The 25,050-nt window shown below is 49.2% G+C and overlaps 9 protein-coding genes across 9 annotated transcripts; 5 read left to right on the top strand and 4 right to left on the bottom strand.

Moving 5' to 3' along the window:
• Positions 1-26: 26 nt before the first annotated feature.
• BO83DRAFT_423603 (putative C2H2 zinc finger domain protein) lies at positions 27-2,696 on the bottom strand (the record flags this gene model as incomplete). The annotated part of the gene is made up of 3 exons (XM_025535109.1): positions 27-490; positions 546-2,601; positions 2,664-2,696. The coding sequence occupies 3 exons, from the start codon at positions 2,694-2,696 to the stop codon at positions 27-29; spliced, it is 2,553 nt and encodes an 850-aa protein (XP_025392464.1).
• Positions 2,697-5,961: 3,265 nt separating this feature from the next.
• BO83DRAFT_330870 (uncharacterized protein) lies at positions 5,962-7,273 on the bottom strand. Its single transcript, XM_025528249.1, has 3 exons — positions 6,829-7,273; positions 6,543-6,777; positions 5,962-6,489 (listed from the first exon to the last, which is right to left on the bottom strand). Exons 1-3 carry the CDS (start codon positions 7,212-7,214, stop codon positions 6,307-6,309), a joined length of 804 nt encoding a protein of 267 aa, XP_025392463.1. The 5' UTR covers positions 7,215-7,273; the 3' UTR covers positions 5,962-6,306.
• Positions 7,274-8,053: 780 nt separating this feature from the next.
• Positions 8,054-9,034, top strand: BO83DRAFT_454901 (uncharacterized protein). Its single transcript, XM_025537004.1, has 3 exons — positions 8,054-8,342; positions 8,574-8,629; positions 8,652-9,034. Exons 1-3 carry the CDS (start codon positions 8,105-8,107, stop codon positions 8,931-8,933), a joined length of 576 nt encoding a protein of 191 aa, XP_025392462.1. The 5' UTR covers positions 8,054-8,104; the 3' UTR covers positions 8,934-9,034.
• A 949-nt stretch (positions 9,035-9,983) lies between these two features.
• BO83DRAFT_405594 (F1F0 ATP synthase subunit f) lies at positions 9,984-10,854 on the bottom strand (the record flags this gene model as incomplete). The annotated part of the gene is made up of 5 exons (XM_025533817.1): positions 10,801-10,854; positions 10,656-10,713; positions 10,580-10,594; positions 10,296-10,446; positions 9,984-10,264 (listed from the first exon to the last, which is right to left on the bottom strand). Exons 2-5 carry the CDS (start codon positions 10,701-10,703, stop codon positions 9,984-9,986), a joined length of 495 nt encoding a protein of 164 aa, XP_025392461.1. The 5' UTR covers positions 10,704-10,713; positions 10,801-10,854.
• A 177-nt stretch (positions 10,855-11,031) lies between these two features.
• On the top strand, positions 11,032-11,817 carry BO83DRAFT_304366 (ETC complex I subunit; the record flags this gene model as incomplete). Its single annotated transcript, XM_025527225.1, has 3 exons — positions 11,032-11,270; positions 11,331-11,441; positions 11,508-11,817. The coding sequence occupies 3 exons, from the start codon at positions 11,032-11,034 to the stop codon at positions 11,815-11,817; spliced, it is 660 nt and encodes a 219-aa protein (XP_025392460.1).
• A 1,230-nt stretch (positions 11,818-13,047) lies between these two features.
• Positions 13,048-14,365, top strand: BO83DRAFT_353828 (deoxyhypusine monooxygenase). The gene is made up of 2 exons (XM_025529069.1): positions 13,048-13,670; positions 13,760-14,365. The coding sequence occupies exons 1-2, from the start codon at positions 13,180-13,182 to the stop codon at positions 14,283-14,285; spliced, it is 1,017 nt and encodes a 338-aa protein (XP_025392459.1). The 5' UTR covers positions 13,048-13,179; the 3' UTR covers positions 14,286-14,365.
• BO83DRAFT_135923 (DNA-directed RNA polymerase I core subunit RPA12) lies at positions 14,341-15,004 on the bottom strand. The gene is made up of 3 exons (XM_025526134.1): positions 14,783-15,004; positions 14,474-14,705; positions 14,341-14,414 (listed from the first exon to the last, which is right to left on the bottom strand). The coding sequence occupies exons 1-3, from the start codon at positions 14,895-14,897 to the stop codon at positions 14,396-14,398; spliced, it is 366 nt and encodes a 121-aa protein (XP_025392458.1). The 5' UTR covers positions 14,898-15,004; the 3' UTR covers positions 14,341-14,395.
• Positions 15,005-15,166: 162 nt separating this feature from the next.
• BO83DRAFT_434365 (putative sister chromatid cohesion protein Mis4) lies at positions 15,167-21,054 on the top strand. The gene is made up of 5 exons (XM_025535788.1): positions 15,167-15,451; positions 15,522-15,711; positions 15,765-15,901; positions 15,954-17,958; positions 18,009-21,054. Exons 1-5 carry the CDS (start codon positions 15,289-15,291, stop codon positions 20,830-20,832), a joined length of 5,319 nt encoding a protein of 1,772 aa, XP_025392457.1. The 5' UTR covers positions 15,167-15,288; the 3' UTR covers positions 20,833-21,054.
• A 236-nt stretch (positions 21,055-21,290) lies between these two features.
• Positions 21,291-23,957, top strand: BO83DRAFT_375163 (putative NADH-ubiquinone oxidoreductase 64 kDa subunit). The gene is made up of 6 exons (XM_025530394.1): positions 21,291-21,867; positions 21,897-22,275; positions 22,344-22,684; positions 22,744-22,894; positions 22,949-23,680; positions 23,754-23,957. The coding sequence occupies exons 1-6, from the start codon at positions 21,460-21,462 to the stop codon at positions 23,768-23,770; spliced, it is 2,028 nt and encodes a 675-aa protein (XP_025392456.1). The 5' UTR covers positions 21,291-21,459; the 3' UTR covers positions 23,771-23,957.
• Positions 23,958-25,050: the final 1,093 nt, after the last annotated feature.

Below are 25,050 nucleotides of genomic sequence, written 5' to 3'. Positions count from 1 at the left end.
AAATAGCCTCTACAGAGGCAATAGAGTCACTCAGTCAGGCTCTCGTCTGCGAGCCACGATCCCCTCGTAAAGAGGTTCGAAATATGCGCGGATAGGGGCTTGAAGTATTCCATCTCTTCTTCCGTTGCAGACATGACGCCGGTGATCAAGCTGGAGAATGCGTCCGCTACCACCTCTGTGCCTCGGCTGAACATCACTTCGAAAGATGGGCCCGCATGGATACCTGGTTCAATTACCTGGAGCTCAGTTCCTACCTTGCTAGGCTCGGAAATTTCCGCGGAAGTGTGTGTGGATGAAGCCATCAATGGCTTCCTCTTCATCACAGTGGCACGCAGGATGAGGATCCCGGAGATCACTTGGAGCTTCGTTCGCAGCTGTGAATGTCGTCTAGCTGCGGGTTGGTAACACATCCTTTCCCATGGATAGGGTAGGTAGCGCCGACTAATGGCGGATTCGGTTTGTTTCCCCGAAATGACCTGTCCACCGATACCTAGACCGATGTTTAGCAGACTCATCCATTGGAGGGGAATGGGGCAAGCACCCACAGTACGACAATGACACTGATTTGAGGAGAGCGGCCTCGCAGACGAGCCAAGAGACAAGCATCTGGTCGAAAAATTCTTGCACTGCATTCAGGACACAGAAGGAGAGGATTTCGTACGACTGATATGTGGACTCCACAACAGACAACATATCGAGTGTTTGTTTCAACTCCTTGGTCATCATTAGCTTACTGCTTCCATATCCATGGGCAGCTTCAATTCCTTCTCGTGGTACTTCGGTGTCCAGAAAAGGTAGCGCTTGGCAATATGAAGTGTCCAGACGTATCGGGGAACAAGTCACTTCAGAGCCAGAAGGCGAATCCCGGCCAAGAGAACGAGGGCTGTCCGACTTTACACCCTCATCATTGGAAGCTTCCAAGCCAAGGGTATGGCCACCCGATAATTTTTGAGCTCCTAGATGATAGCATTCTTCAGGTTTTGTATGCCGATCATAATCACCGAGGGACAGAGACTCCAGAGGGTGCTCAGTTGGCGACAGGGAACAATGATCAGCCCGGAGTGGGTGCGCAAGAACACCTATATCACCTTCATCAATTGCCTGCCTGCAGCTCTGCGGTTCTCCGCTTCCTTTGAGGTCTTTCTCAAAAGCGTGGAGCTTGCAGGTACTGTCTGTGCACAAGTGGCACTGGAAGGAGGTCCCCTTTAGACGACGGCACTTATCGCAATCGTCGAAAGTGTGTCCACAGCCTTGACACCGCTTCTCGGAGCGATCTTCAGTCACAGGACGAAAGCTCCGCTTGGGGGTTGGATCCGTGTTACCGGAAGGCCGTGATATATGACGATAAGCTTCGTCGCCCGGGTTTCTTATATTAGTTTTACCAGGTGTTGATGGCGGGCAATCCTCGCCGTGGGAGACCGAGTCGCAGCTTTCGGCTCTCTCTGCCATCTGCATCAGTGCCAAATGCTGGCTTGTGATATTAGATGGAGCGGGAGCTTCCACCGTGTGTGGTACGTCGTTGGAGCAGCAAGACGATGATGGAGCTATATCTGAGACAGCATCAGCTTCACCGGCGGAGTAGCCTGAGGTAGACTCTTCGGCATCTCGGTTTGTAGCGCCCCTGTAGCCAGAGAAACTGTTACCATAATGGCCATTATTCTGACCGGCACCAGTCGAAGAAGATCCCCCATTGTTGCCAGGGTGGAACTGGGGCGGATCAAATTGACCGAAACCACCTCCAGGGAAGAAATTCCCACCGAAGCCAGGTCCGTTATTGCCCCCTCCTCCGCGATCATCGCTGCCCCGTCTACTCTGGCTTGCGCTTGAAGTGGTTGATTCGACTTTCCTGACACGACAATGGTTGGCAACGCACTTGAAGTACTCCGCCCAGCAGTTTACCGTCTGTGGACATAGCCCACATTGGCGTGGTGGTGTCTGTCTAATCGTTTTTCGATCTATTTGCACTCGAGACACGTGGTACTTATGGTGGGTTCTCATGTGTTCATAAATCTTGTCCCGTCTGGGGACTGACCAGGAGCATCGTGGATGTACGCACAGATAGCGAAATTCGGAGTAATGTTTTTCTGAGACGTGACGCCTGAAGCTACTTCGACTCGTATAAGATTTGCGCTTTCCAATGGGGCAGAGTTTGCAGACGTAGTAGTATCCATTGTGCAGGCTACCAGGCGAGTCAGACGAGCCGGGCGAATGAGATGGATACTCTATGATATCAAGCTGGTTCTGAATCATCCTGATAAGCCTTTTGTGGCTGGCACTGAGCAGGTCTTTCATCTCATAAAGATGAGCTGCATCTTGCTGTGACAGTTTCGTTTCAACTGCAGTCGCAAGTTGTGACAGAATGAAATTGAGATGATTGGCATGCATGCCACCCTGCGCTTGAGAGATGGTAGGGACTACCAGTGACAATGGGTTATCCTCGCCCACAGGTAGGCCCTGTATGCCATTGTTTGCCATATGTCCACCCGCCATATCGTTCATCGATCCGTCTGTGAGAAAGCTCCAGTCTATTTGCGGCCCATCAATTGGACTGATACTTCTCGAAGTCGATACTGGCGAGTGCGGAGAGGATGGAGCATAGTGCTATATGCCAGAATGTTAGACACTAAAGCCACGAAGCGCAATGTATTCGATTATTGACTTACCGATGAGGTAGCACAGGGGTAAACACCGGGCATTAGATGGTTCCCTTGGGGTGATTGAGGGGGAAAGATGGGCCCATTGCCCTGAAAGAAAGGATTTCTGCCGTTTCCCGTGTCATCTCCCATCGATGAAGGCTATTGAATACTGTCGGATTGAAAGGAAGATCAATGCAAGTCAGGGTGGGGTGGGTTGAGAATTGAAAGAAGCCAACACAGATGACAAGATGAGGCCAAGGAAGTGTAAGAAGAAATCCTCCGCTGTATGGCAGACAGGTACAGAAAGATTGGAGAGAGCAGTCTTGACAAAGGAAAAATAAACTTGCTGTTGAAAGCAAGCTCTAGGATTTGTAGGAATTCTTGGTTCTGCGTTGAGTAGAATCCAGCAACAGAAAGAAGAGTAGCTGGGGGGAGGAGGGGGGGGTGATATTTCCGCTCTTATATAGAGTTGGAGGGAGTCATCCATCAATACCAAGGCAAATGGGCACCCCCCGTATTGACCAATGCCAGTTTAGCAGAGCAGATATTATTACCTCTGAGGTCTCTAATGTTTTGGTGACGTCTGCGCGGTACTAGTCTGGGCGATATTTGCGTGTGATTGTCTGGCAGCCTCGCCAGCCATCACCCCCAGGCACTCTGGCTGGCCGGAACGTCATCGACAACCGGCAGTCCCCAAGCGATCATGGAGGAGATTGCTGCCTAGAATTTTAGACTGAAGAATCGTGAGTAAACGCAATTTACTGGATAGAGGGAACTTCCATTTGCGAATGTCGAGCTCAGTCGAGATTTCTCACACTTTTGCAACTACGATGGATGTTACTGATGCCGACCTCGACTCACACTGCACTGCCATTCGTCGGTCTCTAATCAGCCCCTACTTATCTACGGAGTACTACTACTCTTACTTCTGGAAGGATCGCCGCTAGCAAGTTCAACATGGCTGAGGAGATTCATACTGCTACGCAAGCTGTTACGGTAGTGACCCAAGAGATCTCGCACATCCATGCTTGCTATCATCAATCAATAGCAAATGTGGATTCTAGTTCAGAACACTATGTCCGAAAACATATCCTTCAAGCCGTCTACCAACAGGAACAATATTCCGACTAGACTGGAAAGGGTAGCCTTACGCAGTCTGCCGACTCCAAGCGAGGGTCGTGGTCTAGAATACCCAAATCATCCACCGTGCCCAACGACAAGACAAGATGATCGATTTGCAAAGTGAGGCGACAACGGCTCTGATATGGATATATTCACTGGATGAATAATCTCGGAGAGCGCCGAGTCCCAGACCACAACCTTGGTGGATAGCGAATTATGGATTAGATGGGCCAGATTAAGTGTGGCTAACGAGAAGTGAGTGAATGGCCAGATTAAATTGAAAGGTAGGGTCTAACGGGGTCTGTTCAAGCAAATTCAAAATGCTGCGCCACGATTGAAGCACGAATCTGTCGATGCCCCCCAGCCAGGGGAAAGTCACTAAACTCCCTGCTACCCTCCATCCACTGCTTACCCCGCTTCTTCTCCCACAAGGCTAGCACGGTGTCCGCTCTGAATGGCACTTGAACAATTTCAGACAATAGCCACAAGGTTCGATGGCAGAAATCCAGAGCGCACCAAAACTGCGTGAATTATTTGACTTGCCTCATTCTGGTGTGAAGTCCTGACTGGACAGATGTTGAAGGGCCTCTTTTCCTGCCCCGAGTTAAGCCGATGTACAGCAATTTCCGTAGTAAGACTCGAGACAACAGCAAAGGAGCAGTGCCCTTTTTTCCGTGGCTTAGTAGTTAGTAAGGGATTAAGTAACGTCACACACTACTTTCCCAAACACCGCCCTTCTGCAGTTTCAGAGGCATCTGCATCGGTCCGTCAAGCCCAATTTGACGTAGGAGCGATGCCAGTTGTGTGCATTGCCCCGGTATCTCATGGTGGCTGTACCCAGAAAGCTCATCGCTTTGCGATTTCTTGACAACCGAGGCACTACAAGAAACGGTTTGTTCAAGAATTGAGCTCCAAGCTACTGGTAATGTAGAGGTAGCAGCTTGTCCTCCAACATGTGCTCCGGAGAGCGTACCTGGCTATCGCCCAATCACCATCTGTTCAAGGCTACGTACCTTTAAAGATATGTAGAGTCTAGAATTTGCCACTCGAAAGCTACTAGTGGTTAAACGAATCAAGTCTATTGCAATGCATGAATCGGCATTCGACTTCCGCAAAGTTCACGGTACCTACCATGAGTCAGGTGTCTAGACTGAAGAGGCAACTAAGTCACACCATCGTTTCCCCCCCTACTCACTATCCTACTATCGTCATAATGGAGGCTCTTTCTCGTACACTCTGGAAGGATACCCAACACTTGATCGACTGCTTGGGTAGCTATTGAGTGCCACCGACCGTCTCGCTCATCTCACGTAAGATGCCGACAGAGGACATATCGGAGGGAAACACAGTTACCTCCGTTGCTTGACTTGACGGACATATCCCTTAAAGGACCATGGTCCGATGCATTCTTTGCCCTGGCCTTAAACTCTAACATCGAGTGGATGGCCCGTTACTTATGCAGGCAATGAGTTTCATAACAGTTGCCCGCTGCGCCCCGTCGTTCGTATGCTGTCACTCACTAAAATCCGTTTGGGGGGGTGAAAAACGAACTAAATTACATAAAATAGAATAAAATAAAATGAGAAGAAAAAAGAAAAAGAAAAAAAAGAGAGAAGATTGATTCCACACTTCCCACTGCATATACCACCCCCTTCCCCCGACAGCCCAATCATCATGATCATTTACTAATCTCCTACAGACCATTCGAGAACTGCATCCCCCTGCCTTACCTAGTATTACTTACTAACTACTTATCCCAAGTCATACCAACCATACAAACCACTAACTCAGTTCACCAACCCTTTTAGGTATCATCTTTGCGATCTTTCCACGACAGAGTTTACTTCTCCGTACGCATGAAGTTCTGACGCTCCTTATTAAGAATTAGTAAAGCGCATCTTAGCACGCTCATCACTGCTAAGCCACCAAAAAGTGAGGCATTCGTTGTCTGGGAGTTGTGAGAGGTGCAGTGCTGCAGTCCGTCTTACACAGCCACAAATCTATGAGGTCTTTGGCATCGAAGGGTGTATGACACTGCAGCGATGTTACAGTAGTTTCTCTCACTGTCAAGAAGACTGTAGCACTGAACCCTGTCCCTGGCTGTTTTCTTGGCTGGATGGGGAGCGATCTGTATCTTACTGGAAGTATAGTATTATCTACATTGTGTTGTTTGGATGTACGGGGGCTTAGAGCCTTTTGATTGATCAATGTTTGGGATAGACACCATCCCAGCTATGGAAAGGAGTTCGTTTCATGCGCTATTTTATTCGGAAATAGGGTCATGGTACTTACATCCCAGAAATACTATTGCAGAAGCGGCTGCTAAGAAACGTCACCACGATAAAGAAACAGACCCATCTCACTTTAGTCATGTAATTCATAAGCAAACATACGCCTTGCAACTCCTCCACGTGTGACATACATCTCCCACATACCATGACTCCCTGCTTGAACGATGAAAAAGGATCAGAGAGCAACGTGATTGACAACCATAAGCACGCAGTTGATATGTAGCTGATGACAAGCTGGTGCGAAACCAGCAAAGGTATCAGGAAGCCTTCGTAGTATCCCCGATAGGTTTACCCATATACCACTGGGTAAATGTTTTGAAGGCACTGGGATTTACGTGGCTGAAATCATACAATTTGGTGGGGCGTATAATCAGCTCTTGACCCTGGAAAATGGCTTCAATCACTCGAGCGTGTACACCCATCAGCGAGAACACCAAGACCTGGAGTATGAGTCAGTACCTGCTGGTCACTAAGTAGATGACGTAGTATTTACCGGTGAGACCACTGAATGTATGTACTTTGCTCTCCAATACTGCTTCAACATGATTCGAAGAATTGGCATCAACTCGCCAAAGAGAATTGTGGAATCCGTGGCGACCATGTTATTGTAAATGATCGCTTTGACATGTGGACAGGCAGGGTCTTTCGGCTCCGCGGTACTGAAGCATCCGAACTCCGGCTGCTCATCCCGGTACAGGCCTATGTTCCCAAATGCTGAGTCCCCGATGCTATATAGTATACGTTAGTGAGTATCCTCAATCCGGGAGTGGAATTCTTACCATTTTGGGACCCAAGGGCTTCTATACCCTTCACGCTTGGCTTTTAGGTTGTAGTAGCTGATGTAGGAGTCAAGGTGCATGTCCATCACGTATGCGCGATCATAGGGACGGGTGAAAGCAGGGTCTGTTTCATCATCTACGCCGTTATAGGATCCATGAAGGTCATCGTCATTGGGCTCTGGAAAGGAGTGGTCTGAATAGGGCGCAAAATAGATCGGCTTTTCTGATGACATGTCGTCTAGCACCATAGAATCGACATTGATACTGAGGTTCTCTAGTTGCTGCAGGTCGAACTCATCAACTGCTAGGCTCTTGATATTCAGCGCCAAGTCCCTCAATGCCACCCGCACCTGGCGACGTGCCGGAGATTCTGCAACGCGTGTCATAGTGGAGGAGAATCAAAAGGGTTTTTTGATTGGTGAGGCCGAGTAGTTGATCTACATAGAAAACGATGTGTGGATGAGTGATGAAAAGGGGGATTCTGTGCTCTCTTATGTTGTTCCTCGTCTCCATGGACGTCGCAATGAAGGTGTTTCCCCTTTGGATACAGCAACATTGGTTGCTAAGTAACCACCAATCAGCGCTCTCAGATTCACAGCATCTACTACTAGTAGTAACTCACTTGCACATCATTCGATACGCAGTCAGTGCTGTTCCATCAAGCTTCATATATCCAATTCAATCTACTTCTGTGCCTTCAATGCTAACTATTTACTTGATGAATGTGACTTCATTGACGGATGTCCGTCTTATTTCACTCTATTGGCCATGTCCGCCATTCAATTCGACTACTAGCTAGCAGTACTTGTTTGATACCAGCTGATGCCGCAAGAAGATGGAACGTCTCTTGCATTGCTACTTTTACCCTTATTGTTTCAAACCAAGCACTGGGTGATCGGTTTGTCCTGCTTGTCTTTCTTACCTACAAACTCATATTGTCAATGCTCACTGTCATCGAGCCCCAATAGCGTCGACCAGCGAGAAGAACTCGCAGCCAGCATACGCGCATTAGAGTCATGCTAAGAATCCCTCATTGGCTATCTTAATGCCTGTGCTTCTCAGTGACTTGAAAAGAACATTGGAAGCAGTGCCAGATTGTCATTCCTAAATCTGAAATAGAAGGGCATAACAAGAACGAACATATTTACCGCAAGCCCCTCCCCTATCGAGTCCATTCTATGCGAATTATACCTTGTCTATTTCCTCCAAGGTTATATAGTCTTTATTCATACTCGCTCAGGGCCCTCATTGTCTACATTCATGAAAGCATATCACGATGCCCGACCTACCACGCAAACTACCTAAAAATGCGCAAGAATGGGAGGATGCCATAGATGAAATGGAACTCACAGGCAAGACTGTACACGGTGCAGAGCTAGCCTCAGCCTCGAGGATTGAATACAAGCAGTTTCTTCTGCTTCGTGTGCTGTGGGTAGGGCACCACGCAACAGATCTGCCAAAAATGCTGCCTGGCTTCAATAGATGGATTGCTAAGGCGGAGAAGATGCTAAAAGGTTACAAATCATAGGATACATACTGTCAGAGCTTCACGCGCCCAGATGCTGGAGAAGGAAACTTTTCAATTGCCCGACACTACCAGCTTGAGGTTACAAACACCAAGGATGATACTGACTAACTGTCACTTGCAACTCCTATTGCACACCGGACACGCTCCCGTTTACTGAATCGAGAGCTTGCCAAAGACTACTTGGAAACACCTTCAAAATCAACTAACACCTCCACAGTATTGAACATTGAGGAACTTCGTATCCACGATCCGCTTGATGATTCGGAAACGCTGGTTCTAGAAACACCAATCTCAGAGATCCCAGAGACTCCGAGCCCCTTCCAGGACACCCGAGTCCCAAAAACCGGACAATGTGTTATACCCTCCAACTATGGATGAGCAGATAGTGAATTGTGCTTTATTTATCTTCTTGAATGCGCTGACCATGCCCTTCAAGCTCGCCAACAACTGGACTTTGCACAGAAAGGCTTTCAAAGCTAAGTTTTATAATGCCAGTTTTGAGGCAAGAACTGACGGATATCTGGATGACCGTCGCGGAGAAGCCCAGGCCATTATCGAAGTGAAGCCTGTCAGATGATCCATGAAATCTGTTCCTTTCCAAATGCAAGAGAGCGCTCAAATGGTAGCGTAGATAAAGAATGATTGTGAGAAGCTGCCAAACCCAATAGATATGAGGTATGACGCCCTTCATCCCTCAGTAACCTTTAAACCCGTCTCTAAAACTACACCAGATGCTGACCGGAGACATAGGCACTTTCTTGTCACGCAGGATCGACACGAAATCTGCCTGATAGTTCCTCAGTACCATGCTGACTACGTCAGGTACTTGACTGACAGTAAGCATAGCAGCCAGCCCCCATCTTTCATGACTATGCATATGTTCGGTCCTTGGGATACGTTGGAGTTATCACATATGAAAATATCTTGGACCTATTTGGCTTGCGATTACACTTCGTGCGGATGCTGAGCTCAGAAAATCAGATCAGTCTGAAAAAGATTCTTTGTGCAGAAGCAGAGATGGTGCCTTACTGCCAAGTCGTGTTTCTAGAAGTGACCTCTGTCAATCTACGAGTGCTACTTGTAATACCAATTGTAGTAGCATTTAAAGCCATGTACCTTCTCCTCTCACTCACCAATGTCATACTTCGTGGCGTTGAGAATTTCAACTTCCAGCAAGTGAATACACTAGTATCTGTGTCGAACTTACAAAATAAAACAAATCATCGTCGTGGTGTCAATCGTCTTAACTTGTTCTGTTCCCAAACCATGCGGTTCCAGATCCAAAAATTGTCATGATAACTGCCATTGTCAGAGATAATATAACTATATATCAGTCAAAGTATTCAGTACGACCATCATCAAGTTGCTCTTGTTCCATGTTTTATCGGACATAGCTCCGGACATGGTTCGTGCCAGATAGTATTACTGAAATTGTGACAAAGGAGTCCTTTGGCACAATACTATAATGTGTTGATATACACCTAGTGTGTCCGGTCTGGCCGGTCATGTGATCTCAAAAACTGTGGAGGTATGAGTATTCTACATTTACGGCAATCCCTTGTAAAGTAATGCTTAATCAGGATATTTAGGATTGATAGAAGAAAATTCGTTGACGAAAGAATACGGTTTAGAGGTGGTACAAGTTTGATTCTTCTACATCGTCTTCATTGTAGAGTGTGTGGTATATACACAGGATCTCCCGCTCGCAGAAACCAAAAAGCGAGTTGCTTAGTGGGGGTGGTTCTTGTGGTGGCCTGTAGAATGGTAAGTCCTGCTGCTCAATATACCAGAAGAATATAGGGAACGTACGGAGGTGGAAGTAGTACTCCATGCTGTAGCCCAGGATCAGGATGGTACCGATGGCGTGGGCGAGGGCTATCGAGTTGCAAATGATCAGCATCTTTCGCACTGTAAGACTTGATTGAGAGAGTATACTCACGAGCAGCGGAGGGGTTCTTTCCGAAGTAGCGAGCCTGGTAGCGGCCGATGATGCCGGTAGGCTTAACTTCAGGGGCAGCACCACGGGGGAGTCTGGCGTAGAAGTTCACGACACGGTCCATGCGGGCAGCATCCTTGGCAGCACCGATCGCCTTTTTGACAGTTAGTTGAGTTCAACAGGTATAACGCGCGTTTTGTTGAGTTCCCGAGGTAAAGCACGAAAGAGATTGCTCCGGGCGGTAACGTCTAGGCAGGGTCGGGGATGATGAAGGTAGGGGTTCTCACATTGGGGGAAGCGATCTAAACGTCAATTAGCACTAAATTAAGACATATTCTTGTGGTTGTATCGGTTATTTCTTACCTTGGGAGGGATCAAGGTCGAGAGACCGCGGCGGGCGATGTAGCTCATCTTGTAGGATCTGTGCGACCCCAAGTCAGAAAGTTGTCGGATCAATGAAAAGAGAGACGCAAAATACAGAGCGTCACTCAGGGAATAACCAACTTACCTTGACGCTAGCAGGTGAACTAGGACAATGGATAATGACGGAGAGAAGGAAGAAGTGCCAACGAGAAAGCGGGTTGTCGGAAGAGCGGTTCGACGCAGGGAGGCTCATTCGAGTCGCGCTAAACCGCTTTCGGACTCGTCTGAAGGCCGGCACTCGCCGCATACCTCAACTTGCAATTGCTCTACCGCAGCACCTTGCTCTCTCCACTCATCCAAGCACAACCTCGCCATCATGTCGCTTGCCAGAGCAGGAAGATTCGCCTGCCTTCGCACGGGCAGGCTCGCCGCCCCCGTCAATGCACGTTTTGTGTCCACAGGCACCGGTCGAGGCGACCCTTCCCGCACATCCAGCACTTCTGATGCCCCGACTGTTCCTCACACCGAGAGCACCTTGATCCGCAAGGAGAGCCCTTCTGAGGCTATGACCCGTCATCAGCCCGATTACGATGCCACCATTGATCACGGCACCTCGTACGAAACACCCCACCTCGCGCTACAATTGGAGTGGCTAAACTGACCAATCGAAATCAGTCAATTCTCCCCTGTGCCCAAGCGCGTCATGGATGGCAGTGAGCCTGGTGCCACTGTTGCTGCCGCTGTTCTGTCCGGCGCTCCCACCGACCTGCAGGCCCGTACTGTCCGGTATGAAGCTCCATAAACGATATTTGTCGCCCACCCGTATCAGTCGCGCTGATCAATCATATACAGGATCTACCGTCAAGCAAAGCCCGCAACACAGTCCGGAACCTGGCACGGCCACCACTGGAGAATGGATTGGGATATCTTGCAGAGGGGTCATCGCTGGGAGAACCCCCTCATGGGCTGGCAATCCTCTGCTGATTGCATGCAGGGTACCCACCTGAACTTCAAGAGCAAGGAGGATGCCATTCTGTTCGCCCAGAAGCAGGGATACGAGTACTTCGTTCAGGAGCCGAATGAGCGTCGCTTCGTCCCCAAGGCCTACGCTAACAACTTCGTCCACGAACCGAAGAAGCTCAAGTACATCAAGACTAAATGATTTGGGTTTCTCGTGTGTCATGTACATAAGTGCAGGTCTTTGTTTAAGTTCTGGGTTGTGCTAGGTGATAAATTAACTTTCCTAAATGTTACACTTTTTTCGCTATTGCAAACTTCTATTGACATAACCTTGTGAATCCCCTTTTTACTCCCGGTATGCACCATTATACCAATTTAGCGCCGAGCGACTCTGGAGAATCTCGAAAAGCATTCAGAAAACGCCTGCGCTAGTTACCAGTGCATTTTAGAGAATAGCTCGCTTTGTGCCAGGTATGACAAGAGGTATTGATAGCAAATATCGATATCCATGCTCAGTCTTCATTGGACCTATATTGAGGCAAGGGCATTACAATACGGAAAGTTGAGGCTCTATACTTTTAACATGCTGTGCCTTCTGTCCCTGGCAATTTACTCTGGGAATTCCATTTACACTAGCACAGCTAGTAAGGGCCAAGGGACTGGTAGAATGAATGTCGCTTTGGTATTCAACTTTCACTAGTAGTAAGGAGGTGTGACCTGGTCTTTATATATGCAGGCATGCTACTTCATACTCCTAGTACTATTATCTACAAGAATCTCAACAATATGCCGCAGCCCCTCCATGATATGAATGATTCGCTATCATGCTATGAACTGATACGAATAATGATTAGTAGTAGCTGAGTTGTTTTGATGTGCTAGTCTAAGTGGCATCTTAAGAAGGGAAAAATGACTATTAAATTTGTACATGAAGCAACACGCCTCACAACCCAAATCTCATACGGATAAGGCACGAGGGAAGAACGGAAGTTCACCGGGTAGGAGATGAGTAGTCCTACTATCCAGGCACGCAGCAAGTGGATCGTTCTTTTTTGGCTTTTCCGCAATGACTCGAATTAGGCTTCAGCGGTCTGGAGAAAAGAGGATGAAAATAACGGTCTGCTCGGAATTGTGCGATAAATATTTACATAAGGCAATGCTTTATGACTGTCAACTAGACTATATACACTAAAATGTTTCCTCACACTCCCACTTTCTCAAAGAAGATAAGCCTCAAAAAATATCGTTCGATGATCACCATCCCGGCAGGAACAGATCCGGTAAAAGAGACCGAGCACAACTCTGTAAGAGAGAGTGTGTGGCACAAGCAAGATTTACAAAGCAAAAGGCGCCCAGCCACGGCGGTTTGGAACCCCGCCGCCCCCACCTAAAATTTATTATCGGGACGTGATAAGATCGAAAATTTACCTATCGTCGTTCATGCCTGAAAGGTCCTCCTCCTCTTCTCCCCTTCTTGCCCCTCGTTTTTCTCGCTGGATCTCGTGAAATTGTGCAAACTAGAAACACTCCTTAATCAATAATTTTTTCTTTTCCTTTTCTTATCATGTCTGCTGTCAACGAGAACAACCTGGAGGGGGTGAGTGAGACTGTCCTCACCCTCCGCAAGGTTATTGTCAACGAGTCCGAGCCCCTCGCGCGCCGCTTCCGGGCCCTCTTTTCCCTCAAGTACCTGGCCTGCCTGCAGCCTCCCTCTGAGGACACCCTTCCGGCTATTGAAGCCATCGCTGCTGCTTTCTCCTCCAAGTCGGCTTTGTTGAAGCATGAGCTTGCCTACTGTCTTGGTCAGACTCGTAACCCTGACGCTGTCGCGTTCCTTCAGCAGGTTCTGAAGGATAAGGAGGAGGATGTTATGTGCCGTCATGAGGCCGCTGAGGCCCTTGGTGCTTTGGGTTATGAGGACAGTCTGGAAATTCTGAAGGCGCTGAAGGATGATGCGAATGAGCCTGAGGTCATTAGGGAGACTTGCGACATCGCCGTGGACCGTATCGTCTGGGAGAACTCCGAAGCCAGGAAGGCTGAGAAGCTGAAGCCTAGGTATGACCTTACTTTTCTTTTTTTTTTTTTTTTTTTGTCGCAGCCAAGTCATTCGGATTGCATGCTAATCAAGTGCTTCTATATGATAGTGACTTCACCTCCATCGACCCCGCCCCGCCAATGCCCCTTGACGCCGCAGAACCCTCTATTCCCGAGTTGGAGAAGACATTGTTGGACACCAAGCTCCCTCTCTTTCAAAGATACCGTGCCATGTTTGCCCTGCGCGACCTCGCCTCGCCTCCTGATCTGCCCACCGCCGTTCAGGCCGTCGATGCGCTCGCCAAGGGTCTCAAGGACCCCTCTGCGCTGTTCCGCCACGAGGTCGCATTCGTTTTCGGTCAACTTTGCCACCCCGCCTCCGTCCCTAGTCTCACCGAGTGTCTGAGCAACCAAGAAGAAGAAGGTATGGTGCGCCACGAAGCTGCCGAGGCCCTCGGTAGCTTGGGTGACGTTGATGGTGTCGAGGATACCCTGAAGAAGTTCCTGAACGACCCCGAGCAGGTTGTCCGGGACAGCATTATCGTGGCTCTTGATATGGCCGAGTTTGAGAAAAACGGAGAGATGGAGTATGCGCTGGTGCCGGACTCTGGTGCCCCTGCTGCCGTGTCTGCTTGATGAATTATGCGAACAAAAAGTCTACAATGCCGGTAAATAGTTGCTTTCATGACTCATAGATGTACAATTGAGAATTCCCCAAAAAAAGATAGACACCAGGTCTTTGCCGTTTAGTTGTTCGTCGATTCCCTGTGTAACGGAGAAGATTAGTATAGGGTATGGGAAAGAAGGGCTGGTAGATTGCATACTTGTGACCACAGACACATGTGTAAAACACCGTACTACCTTCATCTGCACTGCGCAGTTGTACGGTGGTGTAGTACATCTCTTTCCGTCCACACTTGATGCAAGTATGTTGAGTAAGGGCTTCGGTTCTTCTGTCTGACGCCGTCAAGGTCTGGACCGCAGATCTTTTCGCTCTCAAGGCAGACGGGAATGCGCTTGGCTTGGACTCGGAGACAATGGTCTGGGGAACGGTGTCTGAATAACGAGGTAAAAAGGGACAAGGTCAGTGAATGCGACTTTTGCAACTTAGGATACCAACAAGGCAAACCTACCTTTATTCCTAGCTCCGCAGACATCGCAGACAAGAATCTTAGTCGGATCACCAATTGAACCCTCCAATAGAGAGCCGCAGTCAGTGCAGAAGACGAGAGTTCCAATCGCAGACATATTGAAAGATATGGGTTTGCGACAAAAAAGTACCAGATCAACCGGACAATTGGAAATGAATAAATGACCCTTCACTATTTTTTTTTCTTTCCCGCCTTGAATTTCTTTGGATGGCGGCGGAAAGAAAGGCTCCAGCACGGGCCAATTTTCGAAGGTCCAGCGCGCCATTAGTGCCGGGCGGTGAGGCGCGGCAGCGGCAAGAGAACCGTGCCTGGCATTAATTATTGCATTGGTTTGCCATGGAGATCTTTGGATGATCAGGCGTTTATCGGGGGTGGTCTCTCATTCTCCTTGCTCCCATAGCCATGTCTCTGAGGAGGGCATGTCCAAGCTACCGTCATAGATCTTCTTTCAACCCATCTTTAGCTTCCCAGTAGGGATATCCGCCGCCATGGCTCAAAACTGGCACCCGGCCGTTCAGGTCGTCATCAACGGCCATCCTCAAGCGCAAGCTCATGCTCCCAGTGGGCAGGCTCGCCGCTGGCAAAGGCCGTTGGCTGTTGAGGAGGCGTTGCAGTACTCTCCCATGTCCAGCTCGCCGATCTTCGGTTTAGGTCAGACTGAGATAAACCCTTTCTGTGAACAAAGTGAACTTTAACTAACTGATTGACTTGTCTCCTTAAGATTGCATCCTACGCCCGGACGTCGGTCGACCCCCCAATACGACCTCCATTAATCACATCCTCCAGTCCGGCCGTACAGCCTTAAGTCAGCTCAATGGCGAAATCCAATCGGGACGAGATGAGTCGAATCGCTTGGAGACATCTCGGGAATACTTGCAGCAGTTGTTGGATGGTGATCAGTTGACCGAATTGTGAGCCTCATTAATGCTTCATTCTTATATCATCTGCTCACCTATTCCGGTAGCAAGTTCAAGCTGCCGACAAGCTCGATTAGCGCTCAGCAATCACCGTCGACAGCGGCCAACGACCATGTCGCCAGCAGCAACAAGCTTGGCTCATTTGCGAAGATGATGTTGGATGCTACGGATATTGCTTTTCGATGTAGGGCTTTATCGTTTCACATGGGCTTCAGAAGTGAACTGACAATGTACAGATCCTACGCCTGATGATATGGAAGCGCCGCACAAGTCTACTTCCTGTAACGAAAAGCAACCTTCCGTCGCACATAGACCTGCACCCACACCCTCATCCCGACCGAGTCAACAGGCAAGTCAACTGTCGGTGGTGATCCCCGTCAAACCACTGCCACATCATATAGACGAACACGGCATGTCGAAGAAGAGAAAGCTCAATGCTGATGGGGGCGAGAACCTTACGGCCATCCGACTGAAAGACCAAAAGGAGGAGGCAGACGCTGCCCTAGTCAAGTTGCAGGACATGCTTCATGAGATCTTCGAGTCCGAGGATCAGCTCGACCCCAGTACATCCTCCGGTGCGGCTGCTGAACAGACAAACGTGGTTTTTACTACACCTCATGCACTCGAGGTGAACGGACCTATCCTTTCGTCCGATGCCCATACGCGACTACAGAAGGCAATCAAGAAAGTGGTTGGGTACAATCGACTCCAGGATATCCCATCGGACTATCTCAATAGGATCCAGAAGCTTTGTGAAAAGCCAATCATTGCTGCCCAATCGCCGGATCTGAGAATAGATGATCCCTCGAATGAGTCTGAAACACAGGACTGGTTAAGAAAATTGGATGACATGCAAAATGCTCTTCTTGCTATTGGGAGTCTTCTACAAACAATGTCTGGGACCCAGACGGAACGAGATCTTTGTCCAGAGGATTTGATTGAAGCCATACCGAATGTTTTTAACCAAGTCTTTGATCACTGTATCATCCCGGCTGTCCAGGCACGTCCTGGAGGCAAGGATGCGAACTATTTTGAGTTCTTCTCTGCTCAAAAACGGGTTCTTGGTTCATTAATCCAGCAAAGCAAAAAAGTACTTGCTCTCTTCGCAGATTTCCTCTCGCGGATTGACGTCTCAGAAGGAACAGTCACCGCCGCAGAGTTTTTCGCAGCTAAGTTAATATTCGTCGAGAACTCTCACACGGAGAAGGACTCTACTGTCGGTGTCCAAAAATACGAGTCGGTTCGACGTGGAGCCATGGATGTACTGGCCAAGATTTTCTCCAAGTATCCCGCCCAGCGCCCATACATCCTGGACGAAATTCTTGTATCACTCGAAAAGCTTCCATCTACCCGGCAGAGTGCCAGGCAGTTTAAACTTGCCGATGGCAAGAATATCCAACTTCTGACTGCATTGGTCATGCAACTGGTGCAGACGACTGCTCTGGACGTTCCCAACTCAAGGGCGTCTCGAATGAGGCGCAAGCCACCTGGATCGGCCGAAGATGAGGACGATGATGAAGCGCTTGGCGATAGCCAGGGAGTAGATGATGATCAGTCGAACATGTCCATGGAGCAGCTTGCGACGAAGGTCAACCGTCTACACGATAACGCAGTACGCAGTGCCCAGTACATTGTTAAATTCATCGTTCAACGAGCGATGACATCTACCAAGACCGGCGATCAGCCTTATCGAAACATTTTCGACCTTTTCACCGAAGACTTAATCAGCGTCCTAGGTTCCACAGATTGGCCGGCTGCGGAATTGCTTCTTCGTATTATGGCCTCTCATATGGTTGGTATCGCCGAACAGGACAAAAGTTCTGCAACGGCGAAAAGCATGGCTCTTGAGCTTCTAGGGTGGATGGGATCTGCCATCTCTGATCTTATAGTGACTGCTCAGCATCTGCTGCCTGCCATGGAGGAGTCTGATAGCGATCTCAGCGAATCCCTCAAACAGCTGTTCGAAGAGTATTCGAGCCGCGCTTTGCATCCACAAGACCTCGTTGTCGCCGAAGGCCCTTATCGGATGACGCTTGAGTATTTCATTCAAGACCGCAGTGTAGACAACTGGCAGCTTGCTAGTGCTCGCGGTTTCTATCTTACCCAGTGGTCCAAAACCTTCTGTTCTGTTTACTACAACTCTGAAGACAAGGACGAAGTCATGTACGACGACGCGACTGAAGACCTAGTTTCACTCTTTTCCAATCTTTTCTCCGACCCATTATGGCTTGAGACGCACAGGTGAGTACGTTCTGTTAAGGCTCACGGCACCTTACTGATTCGTTTTGTAGACAATTCAACACCGTTCCTACGGCGCATGGCAAGTTTGCATACATCCTGACTGTCTTGAACTCAGGGTTCTGCAAAGCTTTCGACACAATTCTCAAAGTTTTGCTAAACTCGATTGCGAGTGACCAGGCCAAAGTTCGGAGCCGTAGCTTGAAGAGTGTAATCTACATGCTCGAGAAGGATCCAAGTCTTCTCGATAGAGATGCTTCGGTCATGCGGGTAATTCTCCGCTGCGCCACTGACGCATCTCCAATGGTCCGCGATTCCGCGCTGTCCTTGATCGCAAAATGCATTGCATTGAAGCCGAAGTTGGAAGAGGACGGCTGTCGGGCTATCTTGACCTGCGCCGCTGATCCGACTGCCGGTGTACGGAAGCGCTGCATCGGACTTCTGAAGGATATCTACCTCAATACGTCGCGTACTGAGCTGAAGCTTGCGATCATGGATAGCTTTCTGCAACGTACAAGCGACCTGGAAGATAGCGTGGCGACTTTGGCGCGACAAACATTCGAGGAGATCTGGCTGACTCCCTTCCACGGACTCATCGACTCTCCTCAGGATGGCCCGAAACTCAAGGTCGGACTTGATGAGAGGGTAACACTCATAGTCAGCCTGGTTCAGCGAAGTGAAACAGCGCTCGACACCTTGAACAACTGTCTTAAGAAGGTTCTATCCGAAACCTCCAAGACAGCGTCTTTGAACTTCAAAGTATGCAAAGCAATGGTCTCTACAATGTTTGAGAAGCTGGTCGAAGGTACCGATTCGACGAAGGAATTCCAGCAAGCGCTTTTGCAAACAATCACCGTTTTTGCAAAGGCCAACGCAAAGTTGTTCCGCCCTGACCAACTGGAGACTTTGCATCCTTACATTGGACACCTGGCCACGGCGGAGGATCTTTTCCTTTTTCGCTCGGTGGTAGTCATCTACCGATGCGTATTGCCATATTTGTCGTCCGCCCACAATACCCTGCTGAGGGAGGTGCAGAACGATCTTTTTAAGAGCGTTGCAAAGCTTGCTCGCTCAGAGCTGAACGAAGTGATGGCGTGCCTCTGGACTATCAACGGAGTTCTACACAATACTGACCGGCTGGTAAAGCTAACCATTTCCGTGCTGAAACCTATACAGCACTACAAAAACATAGATCTTTCGGATAGTGCGAACGCGGCAGTCTTAGCCAGAGCCAAAAGCTACATTCGCATTGCAGGCTGTGTTGGCAGACACTGCGATCTTGAAAAGTACGAGCCGCATTTCAAGAATGCATTCCCGTCGTGGGGCGGGGGCTCAGTGGCTGGTCTAATGGTGGATGCCATTATACCCTTCACCGTTCAGAAACAACCGCTTGAACTGAGAATCATGTCACTGGAGAGTCTGGGATCGATTTGCCAGTCCTGGCCAGGCCAATTCAGTCGTGATAACCCAAGGCAGATTCTGTCCATGGTCTTCAAGGAAGATAATCCGAGTCTGCAGAACATTGTGCTGAGGTCATTCTCGGAATTCTTCGCAATGCACGAAGGCAAGGCCGAGAAGACTGTGCTACCTGCTGCTGAAATCGCCGAGCAGGAGAGCGCCACGCGACTAGGAGGTTCTTTGAAAGCCAGCGACAACGATGGTGCCGCTGCTTTGATTGCCCAGCACTTTTTGCGGAGCATGCTTCGAGTTGCACAATCGCGGCAAGACTCGTACGCTCTGACTGCCATTGAGCTGATTGCTAGTATCAACCGTCAAGGATTGGTTCACCCTAAGGAATGTGCTGGCGTCCTTGTCTCGTTGGAGACATCAACTGTTCCAGCGATTGCGAAGGTTGCGTTCGATACTCACAAGATGCTTCACCAGCAGTACGAGTCGATGTTCGAAAGAGAATACATGCGTGCTGTTCAGGAAGCTTTCTACTACCAGCGCGATGTGGTCGGAGATCCCAGTGGTGCATCAAGCCGCCCGTACATTGCCAAACTTGCGCCGCTGTTTGATATCATTAAAATCAGCAACAGTCGCTACCAGAGAAAGTTTCTCTCGAACTTGTGCTCGAAAGTTGATTTTGAACTGAAAAAGCTTGAAGTCACTGGTGACCCGCCCGAGCATCTCTTACTATCGCGGTTTGTGGCGCAGAACCTCGCGTTCTTCGATTACAACCAACTTGCCGAACTCGTACCGACAATCGGCTGCATGGAACGCATTGTGTCTGCGACTGGGACAGTTGTCGCCCACTCGATTGAGACCGACATCTTTACTGCTAAGGCGGAGCCCACTACCGTGGAGGGAATGCCTGCTCCTGCACCAGAGGGTTCAGAGAATTTGGCACCCTTGCAGCAGTATAATCCCGCTACCCTGCGGCTTTTGGCTACTGCTGCTGCATCCCTTTCCATGCTCTGGGAAGCACGGTCCTATCTCCGCCGCTTATATGGTGTCACAGCGAACGCACGCGTCAAAGAGGCCAAAGCTGCATCGAAGGAGCTCAGCAAGTCAGCCACGAAGGTCCACGGCGTGACAGGTGACAAGTTCTGGGATGCTATCGCTCGGAATATGAACGCCTTGAGCAGCGAGCAGAGCATGATCGATAAGTGCCGCGAGTTTGCAACTTTGCTTAACATCGACGACGAATTCAAGGTTGGAGGTGATGAAGATGCCGAGGGGGACAATCTGGACGCGGCCACCGACATGGATGACCCGGCAGCCGGTTGGGGCACAGCTGGTGGATCCCGGCCGGGGAAGCGCAAGAACTCCATGTCCGGACAGAGTCCTGTCAAGCGTCCCCGGGGCCGAAAGCCTGGCTCTGGCAAGAAACGGGCCAGTACGGAGCCAGGAGCAGAAGAGTCGGACTGGAATTAGAAGAGGTGCCGGGACCGTTGATCGGGTTGGCACCATGACCCGTGTATTTTTGGCTGTCTATTATCTACTTATCTACCCCAGAGGATGCATTTATGGGATCGGGACTGGCGTTCGGAATTCCGACGAGGTATTACTTACAACGGTGGGTGGGAGGCGTACTGACATTATTATTATTATATTCTTTCTTTCCTATGTGTGATGAGATGACCATATCTTTAAGACAATACCATATGCCTAGTAACTAGATGAAATTTAAATAAACAAACAATGAGAACAAACAAAAATAAGATGGTGTATAACTAGTACCTAATTCTGTATAACATCTCCGATCGAGCAAATGGCGCCAAGCCGGGCCCTGCAGGCCGAGCGGGTCCAAGTGGGCTTGGCCAGATGACGTCGAGGTGCAGTGCTTTCAAAGTGTTGTTCTTCCTCCTTGAATCTTCTCTCTTCTTCTCGCAGTCAGTGTGTCTCTTTCGCTGTTCTTTTCCACAGCCACTTTGGTGTCATCCTTCGTTATTACTTTCCTCCTTTCCTTTTTCCCGTGCCATTGGGTCTCTTCGCGGGTCGATTGTCTCCAGTCTGGCCCCTTCGCAGTGACCGCTCATTCCTCCTGTCAGCTTAGACGCCATGAGCGCGGCGCTGCTCCGGAGTCGTCCGGACCCTCATGCCTTGAAAAGGATAGCTCTTCTATCTCGTCGCTATCAATCTTCGAAGTCTCCAGCATCAGCAGGCCTCGCTGCCTCCCGAACCCGGTTACCTCATCGCACCGCGACAGCTCAATGCTTGGCGTCGCGTGCCTTTTTCAACCCCCAATACACTGTCCGGCATAACTCTACAATCCCTGAAGCCAGCGAACCTCCACCGAGGTCCTCCTTCCGCAATGCCATTTTCAAGTCCTTCGCCTACTGCGGCTTCTTCATTGTCATGAGCGGTGCTGCCGTCGTGGCGTTCTTCATCTACGATGCATCCACCTACCGCGAACACTCGAGTGCGGAAGACATTCCCGTTTCGGAATTGGCGCTAAATCCCGGCGCGGTGGACCTAAAAACCTCCCCATCGCGGAGGTCTTGCTTGGAGATAGTGATTCGGAGGCTAAGCTGGAGCAGAAGGACAAGCCCCGTCTGGTCATTTTGGGTACGGGTTGGGGTAGCATCGCACTTCTGAAGCATCTCAACCCCGGCGACTACCATGTCACGGTTGTGTCCCCTACCAACTACTTCCTGTTCACCCCTATGCTGCCATCTGCGACGGTGGGAACTTTGGGGTTGAGGTCGCTTGTCGAGCCTGTTCGTCGGATCGTGCAGCGGGTGCACGGACATTTCCTCAAGGGTGAGGCGCAGGACGTTGACTTTTCCGAGAAGTTGGTCGAGGTGTCCCAAGTCGATGCCAATGGCAAGGAACAGAGGTTCTATTTGCCTTATGATAAGTTAGTTATCGGTGTTGGTACGTTCGAAACCCTTTTTCCTTCTGTTGGAGTTATGTTCCGTGAAACTAATTCTCCGATCCTATAGGTTGTGTAACCAACCCCCACGGCGTTAAGGGACTCGACAACTGCCACTTCCTGAAGTCGATCGACGATGCCCGGAAGATTAAGAACAAGGTTTTGGAGAACATGGAACTTGCCTGCCTGCCCACGACTAGTGATGACGAGCGCAAGCGTCTCTTGTCCTTTGTTGTTTGCGGCGGAGGCCCGACGGGTGTTGAGTTCGCCGCGGAGCTGTTCGATCTGCTCAACGAGGATCTTCTTCACTCCTTCCCTAAGATCCTTCGGAACGAGATCTCCGTGCACATTATCCAGAGCCGTAGTCACATTCTGAACACCTACGATGAGGCTCTCTCGCGCTATGCTGAGGTCAGTCCAGGGTCCCCATTCGTCAATCCAGGAGTCAACATTACTGACCGACCACACAGTCCCGTTTCGCTCGCGACCACGTCGATGTATTGACGAATGCCAGAGTGGCGGAGGTTCGTGACGACCGAGTCCTCTTTACGCAAGAGGAAGACGGCAAGCGCATCCTGAAGGAGATCCCCATGGGCTTCTGCCTGTGGTCTACAGGTGTCGGTACGTAACCTCGCCTTACAGTTCTCCGACAGAAATACTCACACCTTTAACCAGCCCGTGCCGATCTCTGCAAGCGTCTCTCCGACAAGCTTGAATCCCAGAACAACAAGCACGCCCTCGAAACCGATTCTCACCTTCGTCTCATCGGCGCACCCCTCGGTGACGTTTACGCCATTGGCGATTGCTCCACCGTCCAGAACAACCTCGCCGGCAACATCATGTCCTTCCTCCGCACCATCGCCTGGGAGAAGGGCAAGGATCCCGAGAAGCTGCACCTGACCTTCCGCGAATGGCGCGAAGTAGCAACCCGCATCCGCAAGCGTTTCCCTCAAGCCTCGAACCACCTCCGCCGTCTGGACAAGCTCTTCGAGCAATACGACAAGGACCAGTCCGGCACTCTTGAGTTCGGCGAACTCTCCGAACTCCTGCACCAAATCGACACGAAGCTCACTTCCCTGCCCGCTACGGCGCAGCGCGCGAATCAGCAGGGTGAGTACCTGGGCCGCAAGCTGACCAAGATTGCGGCTGCATTGCCGGGTATGCAGGCGAACCAGATTGACTACGGGGATCTGGACGAGGCATGCTACAAGGCTTTCAAGTACAAGCACCTGGGAAGTCTGGCATACATCAGTAACGCTGCTATCTTCGACTTTGGCGGTTTGAACTTTAGCGGTGGTGTCCTGGCGATGTACCTGTGGCGTAGTGTTTACTTCGCCGAGAGTGTCAGCTTTAGAACGAGGTGTATGTTGGCCATGGATTGGGCCAAGCGGTCGTTGTTTGGAAGAGGTAAGTTTTTTATTTCCTCGATCCCATCCTTTCGTTTTTCTTTATAGTATCAAGTTGCTAATGGGTCGTGCAGATCTCATGAGCTTTTAAATGTGTTTTTTCCTATGTCCATCTTCAGCGGTGATGCGCATTTGATAACCTGATCGATTGCTGTCACCGGACTGGGGGTCATGTATTAACATGGCCTGCAGTCACCACACTACCGCCATTTCTATATCTTCTACTTATGCCCTACGAACAGCTACTTAGTAAATAACAGAATATGTCTCTTTTCTTATATAGCATTGAGTGTCACTGCTCAAGCCTATCTAGATTTTGTGACACATTCCATGCTCTAACCACTACATCGTAGAATTAGCATGGAGACGTTGATTCATCTTCGCAATTATCTGCATGTGTGATCACCAATCATGCATTCCTGCGGATTCTGCTTTTTTTCATTAGGCATATTGCTTTTCTTCCCCATCATGATAATCCGTAACGGCTGATCCCAACTTACTTGGATAACGAGCACCAAAAGAATTCTTATTGTTAAACCAAAAAAAAAAAAAAAAAAAAAAATAGAGTCCTGCCTATCTACATAAGTGGCAACCTTCTTCCCACATGCCAGCAGCCAACTTCCGATTAAATCTCTCACCCCTTCTAACATACAGCTACTTTGAGGTACATGATTGCTCACCGGGTCAGTTTTAGTGTGCCGCGTACTGAGAGGCTTCAGGGCTTCACACCTGCCCCGGTCTTTTCAAATGAATCTTGTGCGACGGTAATTGAATAGAAAAGTTATATTGCTTATTCATTGGTATTATACCCCGCTCTAACCTCATTTGGGCCCTGTGTAGACTTCATACTTGTTACCCTGGCTATTTGTGACCTTGCTATTACTCTAAGACTGGGTATCGTGTCTAATAACGAGGTGGTTTTTGAAATGTCAAAGCTCACTTAACAAGATGTAGATGCCTTGAAGAGTAGAATGGTTTACTTGAACTACTAACTATCTTCCAAGCCCAAGCCCGATACCTCCAATGCGGCAGCAACGCAAACACAGTGAGCTTTTAGATGCTAAATTTTGATTGAATGATAATAATAAGCAATTTAGTGATAGCACTGCTTCATTTAGAAAGATGGATGATGTCTACCTGCATGATCTATAGATCATGTGTATGCCATACCCCTTTACATGACTTTGTGAAACGAATGGTTCGAAACCAACACCTCCCCATTTTACAATCCAGTACAATAAACCATATATACTATATAGTAGTATATACTCTTAACAATTGATAGATGACCCCACTGATGCTCATATACTGTCCATAAAACCCTAATGATAAGGACGCAGCTCGGTGTGTTAAAGCTTGCCACGACATGTT

This window comes from Aspergillus eucalypticola (assembly GCF_003184535.1).
Source record: "Aspergillus eucalypticola CBS 122712 chromosome Unknown BO83scaffold_3, whole genome shotgun sequence".
Lineage (NCBI taxonomy): Eukaryota > Fungi > Ascomycota > Eurotiomycetes > Eurotiales > Aspergillaceae > Aspergillus > Aspergillus eucalypticola.
This window is presented reverse-complemented; position numbering and strand designations above follow the sequence as displayed.

What these genes read in the sequence shown, in the direction of transcription:
- BO83DRAFT_135923 (XM_025526134.1), bottom strand. Translation starts at nt 14,897, where the DNA reads ATGTCTGCGATTGGAACTCTCGTCTTCTGCACTGACTGCGGCTCTCTA. An exon ending in CTGCGGAGCTAGGAATAAAG is followed by an intron (nt 14,706 to 14,782) that starts GTAGGTTTGCCT and finishes CTCGTTATTCAG; the next exon opens with ACACCGTTCCCCAGACCATT.
- BO83DRAFT_353828 (XM_025529069.1), top strand. Translation starts at nt 13,180, where the DNA reads ATGTCTGCTGTCAACGAGAACAACCTGGAGGGGGTGAGTGAGACTGTC. An exon ending in GCTGAGAAGCTGAAGCCTAG is followed by an intron (nt 13,671 to 13,759) that starts GTATGACCTTAC and finishes TCTATATGATAG; the next exon opens with TGACTTCACCTCCATCGACC.
- BO83DRAFT_434365 (XM_025535788.1), top strand. Translation starts at nt 15,289, where the DNA reads ATGGCTCAAAACTGGCACCCGGCCGTTCAGGTCGTCATCAACGGCCAT. An exon ending in GGTGATCAGTTGACCGAATT is followed by an intron (nt 15,712 to 15,764) that starts GTGAGCCTCATT and finishes CTATTCCGGTAG; the next exon opens with CAAGTTCAAGCTGCCGACAA. An exon ending in TTATGGCTTGAGACGCACAG is followed by an intron (nt 17,959 to 18,008) that starts GTGAGTACGTTC and finishes TTCGTTTTGTAG; the next exon opens with ACAATTCAACACCGTTCCTA.
- BO83DRAFT_330870 (XM_025528249.1), bottom strand. Translation starts at nt 7,214, where the DNA reads ATGACACGCGTTGCAGAATCTCCGGCACGTCGCCAGGTGCGGGTGGCA. An exon ending in AGCCCTTGGGTCCCAAAATG is followed by an intron (nt 6,778 to 6,828) that starts GTAAGAATTCCA and finishes TATACTATATAG; the next exon opens with CATCGGGGACTCAGCATTTG. An exon ending in TACATTCAGTGGTCTCACCG is followed by an intron (nt 6,490 to 6,542) that starts GTAAATACTACG and finishes CTCATACTCCAG; the next exon opens with GTCTTGGTGTTCTCGCTGAT.
- BO83DRAFT_375163 (XM_025530394.1), top strand. Translation starts at nt 21,460, where the DNA reads ATGAGCGCGGCGCTGCTCCGGAGTCGTCCGGACCCTCATGCCTTGAAA. An exon ending in TAAGTTAGTTATCGGTGTTG is followed by an intron (nt 22,276 to 22,343) that starts GTACGTTCGAAA and finishes CCGATCCTATAG; the next exon opens with GTTGTGTAACCAACCCCCAC. An exon ending in CCTGTGGTCTACAGGTGTCG is followed by an intron (nt 22,895 to 22,948) that starts GTACGTAACCTC and finishes ACCTTTAACCAG; the next exon opens with CCCGTGCCGATCTCTGCAAG.
- BO83DRAFT_454901 (XM_025537004.1), top strand. Translation starts at nt 8,105, where the DNA reads ATGCCCGACCTACCACGCAAACTACCTAAAAATGCGCAAGAATGGGAG. An exon ending in GGCGGAGAAGATGCTAAAAG is followed by an intron (nt 8,343 to 8,573) that starts GTTACAAATCAT and finishes ACACCTCCACAG; the next exon opens with TATTGAACATTGAGGAACTT.